The sequence below is a fragment of the Lepidochelys kempii genome, chromosome 1 (assembly GCF_965140265.1).
Source record: "Lepidochelys kempii isolate rLepKem1 chromosome 1, rLepKem1.hap2, whole genome shotgun sequence".
NCBI classification, from domain to species: domain Eukaryota; kingdom Metazoa; phylum Chordata; order Testudines; family Cheloniidae; genus Lepidochelys; species Lepidochelys kempii.
This window is the reverse complement of record NC_133256.1, coordinates 67,791,197-67,804,615: the sequence shown is the minus strand read 5'-3', so window position 1 is coordinate 67,804,615 and position 13,419 is coordinate 67,791,197. Positions and strand designations below refer to the sequence as shown.

The 13,419-nt window shown below is 38.9% G+C and overlaps 1 protein-coding gene across 8 annotated transcripts in view; it reads right to left on the bottom strand.

The window, feature by feature from the left end:
* Positions 1-13,419, bottom strand: part of TDRD3 (tudor domain containing 3) — a 442,979-nt gene that overhangs the window by 187,437 nt on the left and 242,123 nt on the right. For all 8 annotated transcript variants that reach the window (XR_012159207.1, XR_012159206.1, XM_073346158.1 and 5 more), the window contains 2 exons: positions 2,440-3,290; positions 269-394 (listed from right to left, as the gene is read on the bottom strand). Coding sequence is in view for 6 of the 8 variants with exons in the window: in XM_073346158.1 (XP_073202259.1) it covers positions 269-394; positions 2,440-3,290 (977 nt within the window). In the remaining 2 variants the exon portion in view is untranslated. The remainder of the gene's footprint in view (positions 1-268; positions 395-2,439; positions 3,291-13,419) is intronic.

The following is a 13,419-nucleotide window of genomic DNA, read 5'->3' as shown; positions in this document are numbered from 1 at the left end:
ACTGTTTCTCTAACAAGTAAATAATGGTATTCATTTTCAAAACAATACAATTTAATTTTATTATACATGAAAAATAATACCACAGGATTCTTTTCTATTATCTAAGGGTGTTTATTTAAATAACTAAGGCAGATCTATTCAGTTTTAAAGTATTTTTCCACACCGTGCTTTTACATTTACACCCTCTGCAGGACTCATCTGTTTAAAGCTACATATTTTGTACAAATAATGTAGTTTATATCTTTGTATACAATTTGTTATCACATACCCATGCCTCTGCGTGAATGGGCTTGATGTTGCTTAGTAGCACCTCTTCATAGTTTCCATAATCACAGAATTTAACAACTGCAGTTGTTCCAGAAGAATGAAGAGCTTCAATTTCTGCTCTATAAAACTTAAAGAGAAATTTCAAAAGGTCATAAAACATTGGATTAAATATTACAAGAAAATCAGTAACATTTTAAAATATTATATTTTAAACAATTTATTATAAAATTTATTAAATTTTCAAAAAAATGTTTGTATCAAATATGCATATTCTAGAAACTCATGTCAGTTTCAAACCAAATGCAAATTTACATGTCCCTCATTACCTGGACATTTTTACACAATGGAAAAAAGATAGACAGTGGACAGAGCTAAAAATTAACAATTCATTTGGACTTTTTATTCAGAACACATTCAGATTATTACAAAAAATGTGTGAGCATTCCTAGACCAACAGAATGCCTAAGTGATTTAGGGTTTAAAATGCAGGGAAGTCCTGGTGGCATTATCAGAGACAGAAAAGTGGTATCAAGATGACAACTATTTTATCTTTCTAGAAGGATTTATAGAAGGAGAGTAGGGATTCACTTTTCTAATTCTAACAAAACAAGAAGTTTGAACAAGTACACTTCTAATTAATTTCTGCAAGGATCTTAAAGGGGATTTAGAGCAGCCGTGAGCCAAACTAACCTCAGCCTTTTCCCAAACAGAACTAAGCTGAAATATGTTCAAATCAGCTCACACAAATTAATCCTCCCTATCAAGCATCTATGTTCAGATAATCTCCAGACTGAAACAAATCTTTGGAGGCGATCCTATCACTCTTTATAGAGTTCAACAGGAAGAAATCATTATTTCCTATAGTAATTACAACCACCACTGCACTTGACTACCTGGCTACAGGATCTTTCCAAACAAGCACAGGCACACACCAGTCCACGACTATCTGCTGCATCAATACATTTCTTGTCGCTAATTTTCACCAAGATACACTACATCAGTAACAAGCAATGAATTACGTTCTTGCTTAGCACATTTTGTGAGTTCCTGACTATCCACAACCCAGCAATTCAAGCATCACACAATGATTAAATTATTTTTCTCAAAAAATTCCATCCATAATTTGTGTACACGATGCAAATGAACCAGTTCCAAATATGCACACATATTTGAAACATGCAACCCCCTATATTAACCTGTCCTCATGACGGCAAACATTTGTGTGTGAACATCTGACCATTTGTTTGTTAAGCCAAAGAGGCAGATTAAAAATAAAAAACCTTAATTGCTTCTTTATTTAAAAGAAAAAAATTCATTATTGTAAAAGTTTCCAAAACTGCCCTGGACAGTTCCCACTCTGAACATTTATACAGCAGAATGACTGCTTAAAATATTAAAATAATACAAATCACACCTGATAAAAAAACAGACATATGACATCATTAGAAATATTAGCTGTTAGACCAACAATGAAAAAATCCACATAAAAACCCACAAAAAATTAATGTAATTTTTCTTTTCAGATTATCAAAAAACTCAGGGTTGGGGGGGCAGAGATTAAGAAACCAAAACAGATGGATGGCAATAGCAATTGAGATTAACAATTGGGAAAAAATAATGTAAACTGGCCATAACAATGAGAAAAAAAAAGAAAATTTCTTCTCCTAATCAGAAGTAGCAGGAATTGGAAACATTAAAAAGTTCAAATGAAACAAGGGAATATTTATACTTTTAAAGTCAAGACAACAAAATTGTTGGTTTTTTAATATAGACACAAATAATTAACCCATTCTAGAAATATTTCAGCTAATAAACAATGTCCTGGTGACGTATAAAAATCAAACAGCAGGGAGGTGCCCATTTCCCCTGATCAATGTGATCTTCACCTATATTAAGAAGGGCTGTAGGCTGCTGCTGCTAGCACCAAAAATGTCATCTGTTCACCATAAAGATCACTCTGGACAGCAAGGAATTCCGTTTCCCTTCCCCAAGACTTAGTACGCCATGTACCTCACGTATGCGGTCCTAGGTAACAAGTTACTAGCTCAAATAAGAAATTACACACACGCTCTCTCTCTCCCCCCTCCCCCTTTGTGGCAGCACATTGAAGCCACCATCCCTTTTGTTTTTAAAGATACAATTTACAGTATTTCCTACTTGACTGGGGCATACCTTGTTGTCTTCCCAATAAAGAGCAAAACATTCATCCCTGGGCCTCCAGCTTTTACCATACTCCACAGGAATAGACGGTTCCAATATTTTTTCTGGTTTGATGGGCCCAGATCTCCTTTTCGGACCAGCGTTATAATATAACATTTTGTCTTCAAAAGGTGGAGCAACATTGGGTCCTGGTGATTTAATAGGTCCTACTCGTCTTCCTTTCTGTGGATATTCAGTGTCTCCATTTGGTAAAGCATTAAAACTATCAGTTCTAATAGGATTCTTGTAGTCACTATTCATACCAAAATGTTGCTCATTTTTTAAACTGAAAGTTTCATTACTTATTGTTCGTGTTTTCCTGTCATAAAAATTGTCAGGACTATGTATTTGGTTTTCCTTTTTTCCTCGTTTCTGATCATCATCATCACCAATGGTATCTTGAACACTGGTATTCTCTCTCAATTCCATGAATGCAGCCCCTTTTCCTAGTCTGTTTTGCATAGTATTATCCCTCTTTCTAAAAGAAACATCACTCTGGTGAATGGCTGAGGGATGACCAATATCCTTTAGCCTATCATTCCTTGGATAAAGTCTATCACACTTATTTTTATCCTCAGTCCACTGTTCTAGTCCTAAAGAGCTGTGTTTTTCAGGACCTCTGTTTCTTGGTAAGCCACTACTTTCCAAAACCTGTCTTGAATTCTGAATGTCCCTTTGAAAACGAGGGGGTTTCTCATTTCTTGGCTGTCTAGTATCATTTCGAGGAAGATGTCTTGGATGGGTGTAGTCTTTTATGCCATTCTGCTCTATATTGAGCACTCTGTGTTGCACTTGATGTGGTGGATGAGACTGTGATTTTGGTTCTACAAAGAAAAAGGACACAGTGTTTCAATTACTGGCACCATTAATTTGTGGCATGAACAATTTACTTCACATACAAAGAATCAGTTTTAAGAAATAACACGTCAGACACTGAAAGATACAGAGGTTCTATGATTAGTTTAGAAAAACAAGTGGCGTTCACGCACGTGGTGTGGCAATGGAATAGTACACCATGTTTAACAGGGACAGAACTAGGTTTGAACTTGAGATTATCATTCCCAAATCCAGTGGGAAATATGTACCATACTCTGTGGTACTTCCATCAAAACACGTACTCACCTGAAAGTGTGGGTGAGAGATCTGCAGGAAGCCACTCATTTTTCCCCAAAGGCAACTTGCTTGAACAGCTGCCATTTTAAGGAGGGGAGAGAAAACAAAGATTCCAGTGTGGAGAAAAGGAAGGGGAGAACACAAAGGGAAAAAAAAGGAGTACTTGTGGCACCTTAGAGACTAACCAATTTATTTGAGCATGAGCTTTCGTGAGCTACAGCTCACTTCATCGGATGAAAGGAAAAAAAGAAGATTTCTAATTTAAATTACGGCTTCCAAATTCAGAGCAAGATGTAGATGAACTCAGACATACTCAAGATACAACAAGGTGTGTTTAAGAACATAAGAATGGCATTAATGGGTCAGACCAAAGGTCCATCTAGCCCCGTAGCCTGTCTTCCGACAGTGGCCAATGCCAGGTGCCCCAGAGGGAATGAACAGAACAGGTAATCATCAAGTGATCCATTCCCTGTCACTCATTCCCAGCTTCTGGTAAACAGAGACTAGGGACAACATCTTCTCTTAATCTCTTCTCTCTGACAGCAAACGGGGACAGGTACAGTATCTGAAAAATGGATAGTAGCTAAACCTTTAAATGGAATGTAACAGGGAGACCTTCTTATGAAAAAGTCAGTGAGCTAACCAGAAAATTTACAAGCCTCAGAGACTACAAAGTAATACTAAAGCTTTTATCTGCTTATGCCATCTTTTCAATCTTTAATCTTGTCTGTTCCCAAACCCCCATTCACGAACATGGCAGGAAGAATCCAACAAGACAGCAATACCATTCCTGGATCGCTTTTGCTGGAAAACACTTGAAAATAAGGTGCATTTCGTTCTTTCACTATGTTCTTAACAGAGATCTTTCACGTTGGTTTTACATTTGCAAAAATATTCTTAAATGTTATTCCAAAGTTACACAGAACAGAAAAAATTGGGAAATAGCAACGAAATTACGTGAGAAAACAGAAAAAATATTTATAAACAGACATGTACAAATCTAGGAAAGAGCCATACTGTTAAGAACAAAAAAAAAAAAAAAACAAAAAACCCGACATTACCAGAGAAGTGCCAAAATAGACCTTGAGTCAGCAAGGAAAGTAAGCATATCAATGGCCCCACTGACTTCAGTGGGATTACTCATGTGTTTAAAGTTAATACATGCTTATTACCTTGCTGAATCAAATCCATACCAAGTACTAGCAACTAATAGTTGAGAATTATAATTGTATAATTGTAAGTCAAATTACACAGGACATTACAAAAACACATTGTGTAAGTAAACGTATTATCCTTCAGGGTAACCTGGCTTTTTTCTGGCCAATTATTTAGTGAAATTAATCACAATTCATTGCACATGCCCCTAGGGAAAATGATCAAAAGGAACAAACTGAATATAAAAATTTGGAACCACTGCTTATGTTACTTTATAGTCACATGTACGTCACTTAGTCCAATAAAACTATTTACCAAAAAAAAAAAAAAAAAAGGACTTTCACTGGGAATTGGGTCCTTGAAACTCTGTCAATTTTTGTATTTAGTCTTATGAAAAGGGTACAAAGCATTTTTATTAGCAGCACCTTTTAGCAAATTTTAAGACCATTCTTCCTTCTCAAGTAGTCTTTTCAAGTTCAATAGAGCTATTCACACTATTTAGTTTGAGATACAGCAGTACAGAATAATTGTAAAAAGTAAAGCCAAATTCTGTCCTCAATATACTCATTTGCAACCCTCCCAAAGTTAATGGGAGTTGCAGCTGTGTAGCTCAAGTCAGAATTCGGTCTCAAGTTAACACATTGCACCATGTAGCCATAGGTGTCAGTGGAACCTGATGCCTATGCCGAGCTCTGAGACCCTCCCACCTTGCAAGGTCCTGGAGCCGAGGCTGCCCCCAAGCCTGGATGTCTACAGTGGAGTTTAACAGCCCTGCAGTCTAACCCCTGTGAGCCTGAGTCAGCAGACACACGCCAGCCGTGAGTGTCTAACTGCAGTGTAGACATACCCAAGGGGTCCAGAATACCTGCAATTCCTTTAGGAGCTATCAAGGGATTAATGTAGGGTACATTGATTTAAATCAAGGCTATTTAAATCAGTGATTTAATTAATTATTTAAATCACCAAGTGGAAAGTCTCAATTTAAATAATTCATCGTAATCAACTTTTCCATTTGTACTTTAGTTATTCTCTAAAGAAAGGTGCATTCTCACTGGCTGATATAATCATTAAACATGTTGAGTTGAACTAAATAGAGCATTTACACTAGATTTAGTGCATCTTTTTGCTATCTAAGAGGGTACACTAGAAAGATGTACATTTATTTAAGCAATCATATAGTTTAATATTTTCAGATTCTTATTAACTGTTTATTTTTAGTATGAACTTCTGTTGGTGAAAGAGACAAGCTTTTGAACTACACAGAGTTCTTCTTCAGCTCCGTGTAGCTCGAAAGCTTGTCTCTTTTGCCAAAAGATGTTGGTCCAATAAAATATATCATCCCACCCACCTTGTCTCTCTTATTTCCTTGGACTAATACAGCTACAGTAACACTGCAAACATTTTTAGTATGTTAGAAAATGCTGAATGATATATTGCTTATTTACTAGATAATTAAGTTTTTGCACATGATTTGTATTAAGCTTCATTAGAATGGTAACTGGAATTTAATTAAACACACAAAGCAGCGTATAAGATTTATTTGTATTAAACAAAAAACCTTAAAAGATTTTGGATACAAAAACTTCTCTTATCAAAACATGTTTCACAATTACAACTAAATGATTTATTAAATGAGGGATTAACTATAGTCAGCTAATTAAACTGATTATTTCAGGTCAGCCTGGGAAAATTTTCAAATATGCTGAACTGAAAGTGACTGGAGCTTAAATTTCTAGTCACACTTCAGTCTCTTGAAAATAAGACGGCCTCCTAAATTACTTAGGCTGACCTACTGTGCCATATTTATAAAACTTGACCTCAAAAGTCAGATGTTTCCCCCTGATTATTTATATAGAAAAGCAGCCTTTAACTCAAAGATTTTGATAGAGGCTTACGGAGTCAGCATATTTTTTTTATTTACGTATTTTAAGAGATAATAAGTAGTTTAGGCCTTAACATATTGTGACGTGGTCTAATTAAAAAATAACCATGCAAATCAATGTTGCTACCACTGTTATGTAATTGCAAAGAATCTTATACAAAGCGTGACACATGGCCAGAAAGGGTTAAGCATCCTGCAGGCTAAATGACCCAAAGCCGACCATGAAAGACATATTAGAATGTATGTGAATGGTAATTAGGGCCTGATCCAACCACCAGGAGAGGAAAGTAATCAGGAACAGTCAGCATGGATTCACCAAGGGCAAGTCATGCCTGACTAATCTAATTGCCTTCTATGACGAGATAAGTGGCTCTGTGGATGAGGGGAAAGCAGTGGACGTGTTGTTCCTTGACTTTAGCAAAGCTTTTGACACGGTCTCCCACAGTATTCTCGCCAGTAAGTGAAAGAAGTATGGGCTGGATGAATGGAATATAAGGTGGATAGAAAGCTGGCTAGATTGTCGGGCTCAACAGGTAGTGGTCAATGGCTCCATGTCTAGTTGGCAGCCGGTATCAAGTGGAGTGCCCCAAGTGTCGGTCCTGGGGCCGGTTTCGTTCAATATCTTCATTAATGATCTGGAGGATGGTGTGGACTGCACCCTCAGCAAGTTTGCGGATGACACTGAACTGGGAGGAGAGGTAGATACGCTGGAGGGTAGGGACAGCATACAGTGGGAACTAGACAAATTAGAGGATTGGGCCAAAAGAAATCTGATGAGGTTCAACAAGGACAAGTGCAAAGTCCTACACTTAGGACGGAAGAATCCCATGCACCGCTACAGACTAGGGACCGAATGGCTAGGCAGCTGTTCTCCAGAAAAAGAACTAGGGGTTACAGTGGACGAGAAGCTGGATATGAGTCAACAGTGTGCCCTTGCTCCCAAGAAGGCCAATGGCATTTTGGGATGTATAAGTAGAGGAATTGCCAGCAGATCAAGGGACGTGATTGTTCCTTTCTATTCGACATTGGTGAGGCCTCATCTGGAGTACTGTGTCCAGTTTTGGGCCCCACACTACAAGAAGGATATGGAAAAATTGGAAAATGTCCAGCGGAGGGCAACAAAAATGATTAGGGGACTGGAACACATGACTTATGAGGAGAGGCTGAGGGAACTGGGATTGTTTAGTCTGCGGAAGAGAAGAATGAGGGGGGATTTAATAGCTGCTTTCAACTAACTGAAAGGGGTCCAAAGAAGATGGATCTAGACTGTTCTCAGTGGCAGTAGATGACAGAACGAGGAGTAATGGTCTCAAGTTGCAGTGGGGGAGGTTTAGGTTGGATATTAGGAATAACTTTTTCACTAGGAGGGTGGTGAAACACTGGAATGCGTTACCTAGGGGGGTGGTGGTATCTCCTTCCTTAGAAGTTTTTAAAGTCAGGCTTGACAAAGCCGTGGCTGGGATGATTTAGTTGGGGATTGGTCCTGCTTTGAGCAGGGGGGTTGGACTAGATGACCTCCTGAGGTCCCTTCCAACCCTGAGATTCTATGATCTCAGATCTGCTTGATGCTTCAATGCAGGGGAAGCTTATTTACAAGATTTACAAGATATACAAGATTGAGATCCCAGCTCTGACTGGACCACCCTGAATATAATTTGGACTATAACCTATGGACCAATTCTGAAAGAACTCTTTGCAACCACAAAGCTCACCATCTCTGCTATGAATCTAAACCTCAAGACTGTACTCATGTCTGTATGTATACTGATCTTTTAATCAACACTCTCTTTTCTTTTTTTAATACATTTTAGTTTAGTTAATGAGAACTGGCTGTAAGCATGTATTTGGGTAAAATCTGGAATATTCATTAACCTGGGAGGTAATGTGTCAGATCCTTTGGGATTAGTAGAACTTTCTTATATGATGAATAAGATTTTCAGTACTCCTCATCATATTTGACGTGGGTATCTGGGTGGAGGCCTGAGGCTGGGTTACTCTAAGGGAACTGTGCTGTTGGCTTCTGGGTAACCAGCGAGGTATTACAGAAGCTGTTTTGTGCTGGTTTGGTAAATCTACGTATTGGAATAGCCACCAACTTGGGGACTGTCTGCCCCATTCTTTGCATTTCACCCTAATTGAGTGACCTCGGTTGGCTCCTCTGCGACTCTGGTCACACATATTTTATATCAAATTGAGATTTCATTTTAAAAAGTTTTATCTTTAAAAATAAAAACTCCTATTATAATTTAAACAATAAAATAAAAAATCCAATTAAAATGAAAAAATCCCTTTTTTTTTTTTTTTTTGGTTTTTAAAAACAATCATTGATTTTTCTCCACCCTGGTATAATGACAGTCATTTTTCATATTCCATAAATGAAAACATATTTACAATTTATTTTGATGTGAAAAGTAATATTACTTAGTGTATAAACTGTCACTCAAAGCATGTGATAGTTTAAACTAAATCTGGATATAAGTAGTTTTTGAAGAGCTTTTGGAGTGCATATTGGTAACACACAATTTCCCATGGTCTGAGGACAGTTTCTAGTTAAACTGATGACAGTCAGCTATTAAACAGACTGGTTTGCCTTGGGGGACATCAGAGGCATATGTTTATGTCTGCAGAAAAACTTGGAAGAGATTTTTATATTCAACTCCTGTGTCTGTTTTAGGGATGGGCAGAAATTCTATAATGGTGAATTTTCAAACTAATTTTTATGATAGTCATTCTGAAAAAGAAGGTGGTTAATTTATTGTATAGTCTGTTCATATCTTACATAACAGTATCTGATGTAATTACTATAAATTTAATGTTTTAACAGGTGGTTGGTTTTTTTAGTTTTCTTGCTGTGGGTTTAAATTTTTAAGTATCTGGAAACACTGTTTTGCCATTTTCTGAAATCTTTCTATGAATTATGTAATTATTTTGGTGGGGGTTGCAGTTTAAGGCCACAAGCAAGCAAGGCACTTAAGTATATACTTACAAATATAGAAGGTTTATTACCCAAAGTAAGAAATGTACAGTAAAGAATCAGTAGCATGCCATATGCTAGATTCAAATAATGCAATTCACTACGAAGCCACAATATAATTTCATATAATTAACAATCCCTGAACAGCAAAGTAACCAGCAACAAAACAGCTGGGATGTTGCAGGGCATGGTGTAAGTATCTCACACACTGATCCGCCCTGTAATTTCCTACACTACATTTGGATCTTGGTAGCCCCTTGCATCCATTTGAAGGGATTCATATTTTTAAGAGAGCCAAAAAATTTGAGCACAAGCCAAAAAACCCCCAAACAAGTCCATTTAATAGATGACTGAGATGTATAATAATGCATCAGGTATAACAGATACGCGTGGACATAATCACACAAATGTAATCACAAAAACTATTTCAGGATAATATTATAAAACTCCACAAATATTAAGCACACAGGTCTGGATGTCATGTAATAAAAAAAATTACACTTTGGGCCTATATTTAAAAGGAGTGTAATCTATGTCTTTTTCCAGCCATCTGAGTATGTCCTGCATCTAAACATATTGTGTAATGAACTCCAAATTGTTTAAAGTTTAGAGAATGTTCATGGCTACAAAATGAAAGGGCTCAATCTTGAACCACCTCTAACACCCATGGAGAGGAGTAACGGGGCATCAGGCACCCCATTATTTCCTTCAGATGGCAACCCATACAACTAATCTGTGCAAGTTGGGAAGAGCAGCTGCTGTGGGGCGCACCGTGCTCTCTACCACACAACTGAGCGGGGAATGGGAAGGCGGGGAGAAAGAGAAGGCAGTCTTGACTCTGCCCTCTCAACATGGATGAGTTGGTGTGCAGGTATGATGTGTTATCATTACAGGGCTGATAAAGCTTACTTCCAGTAGGGGAATAGGAGAGAGAAGGAACTGTGACACTGCGGACCTTCATTTAATCCTGGGGAACACTATTATATATAATTCCACAAACTAGCTTCAAATGTTTTTTTCCCACTTATTGATTTCAATTTCAAGGAATAGTTACAGAACATTACTAATTCAGATAATGCTTCTGTTCACTTTTTTAAAATCAAGATTGATTTTAAAGTCAAGAGAAGGAATTTTTAATGATTCAGAATTCAAATTATTTGTAAAGACAATCTTCTGTCTGGAAGATAATGTTCATTTAAGAGACAGACAGTTCATTTCTGAGGTGTGCAATTACCCTCCATCACACAGAGGAGCAAAAAGATTCAGAATAGCATAACAGTGATGTAGAAAACAGAAGCTTTTAGCAGAATGGTTTTGGCAGAGGGCTTAGAACTTGACACAGCTAAATATGTCCAAAATTAAGTTCTTGGAGGAACTCATGTAACAACCTTTTTTCCACACGTCAAAAATTTTAGCAGCAAGGTAACAAAGTTGGCAGAACATTGGCCTAACATACTGGAAAACAATGTGTTTCTAACGTATGTGCTATTGAGTAGCAGCACAGGGGGTGGTGACAACGGATAAAAACTTTATTGTTTTTATCACAGTATCCAAGAAATGAGCATCATTTAAAAAGATTCCACTTTGCCTAGGGAATAATTAGCTCCTTTAACAGTACCTGAAGATTCCCATGCTACTAAAAGAGGAGGTTACTCACCTGGGCAGTAACTGATGTTCGTCGAGATGAGCGTCCCTGCGGGTGCTCCACTGTCGGTGTAGGTGCGCCCCTGAGCTGCTGTTCGGAGATGTTTACAGCAGTTCCCGTATTAGTCACGCATGCACGAGCCTGCCTCACATACTAGTCTTGTCTTAATAGTGCGCATGTGTGGTCGAACTCCTCAGTCCCTTCTCTACAACGGAGGCTGCCCTAGCTCCGAAGTAGAGGGGAGGAGGATGGGGAGTGGGGCACCCACAGGGACACTTATCTCGAAGAACGTCCATTACTGCACCGGTGAGTAACCTCCTCCTCTTCTTCGAGAGGTGTCCCTGTGAATGCTCCACTGAAGGTGACTGAAAAGCAGTATCTCTCAAGGAGGTAGGGACTTCGGCTCTGGAAGGAAAGCAGTAGAAAGAACAGCTCTGCCCATACGTGTATCGGTGATGGGTCCCTGTGAAAGAGCATAATGTTTTATGCTCAAAAAGCCCAAATGGCAGCTCTGAAAATGTCCTTAAGGGGGACATTACGCAGAAAGGCCATTGATGCTGCTATGGATCTGGTGGAGTGAGTCCTGATAAAAGTAGGGGGAGTCACATTCTGTAATTGATAGCAGAGACAAATGCAACTCGAGATCCAGTTAGAAAGTCTGTGGTTAGGCACAGATGAGCCCTTAGAGCGTTCTGCAGTGGGGACGAATAGCTTGTCAGAACGCCTAAAGGTTTTAGTCCTGTCCAAGTAGAAGGACAAAGCTCTGCACATGTCTAAAGCGTGCATTGTAGATTCAAAGGAATTTGCATGTGGTTATGGAAAAAGGTAGGGAGAGGGATAGGCTCACTGACGTGGAAAGATGAGTGCACCTTCGGTAGAATTCTGGGGAGTAAGCGTAGGGTGACTTTGTGCTTAAAAAATATGGTGTATGGTGGATCTGTCATGAGTGCTTCAATTTCTCCTGCACGTCTCGCAGAAGTAATTGTTACTAGAAATGCAGTTTTCATAGAGAGATGTAGGAGGGAACATGTGGCTAATGGTTCAAATGGTTTTTGGGTTAGACAAATTAAGACTAGGAGAAGGTTCCAAGGTGGATTAGGCAGTTTGATGTCTTGGTATAGGGTTTGGGGTCCCTTAAAGAATTGCTTAGTAATGGGGTGAGCAAAGATAGGCCTATCGTCGGTGGCATCATGGAACATTGTAATTGTGGCCAAGTGGACTTTGATGGAACTCAGGGAGAGTCCAGAGAGTTTAATCTCTAACAGATAGCCAAGGATTAGCAGGAGAGGCACGGAAAAAAGGAGCGGTTTCTGTGGCAGCCTACCAGTGTGTAAATCTTGTCCAGTTATGAAGGTACATGGTGCATGTAGAATTCGTTGTGCTATGAAGGAGTACATTTCGAACCTGCTCTGAGCAAGTTCGCTTGGCATGAGAGAACCATGAAGGAGCCGAACCTTGAGGTGTAACATGGTTAAATTGGCGTGGAATAGTAGACCGCGTTGTTGGGACAAGAGATTCGGGTGGAGGGGTAGTGGGATGGGTGCGGAAGCGCCATCTTGGCAAGGAAAGGGTACCATGCCTGTCTGGGTGATCATTATGACCTTGGCTTGGTCTGTTCATATTTTTATCAGTACTTTGTGTATGAGTGGTATTGGGGAAATGCATACGTTAGGTTGGTGTTCCATGGAAACATGAACGCATCCCCCGAGGAGTGTTTGCCTAGTTCTGCTCTGGAACAAAATCTTGGGCATTTCTTGTTTGCTGCATTTCCAAAAGGTCTGTAGTTGGGTATTCCCATGTGTGAAATATGTCTAGTACTATATCCTCGTTTAGTTCCCATTCATGGTCTATGGGAAATCTTCTGCTGAGGTAGTCTGTGGTGGTACTGAGAGAGACTGGTAAGTATGCAGCTGATATTCAGTCATTGTGTCTGAGACACCAGTTCCATCATTTCATCACTTCTGTAGAAAGGGAGTGGGATTCCCTCCCCCTTGCCTGTTTACATAGAACATGCAGACAATGTTGTCAGTCATTATCCCAACATGTTGGTTTTGTATGAAGGGGAGAAAATGGAGGCAGGCATTGCGTATCGTTCAGAGTTCTAGACAGGAAGGGACGTCTCGGCAGGAGATGAAAGCTCCTGGGCAGTGTATTGGGGCATGTGTGCTCCCTATCCCATAAGGG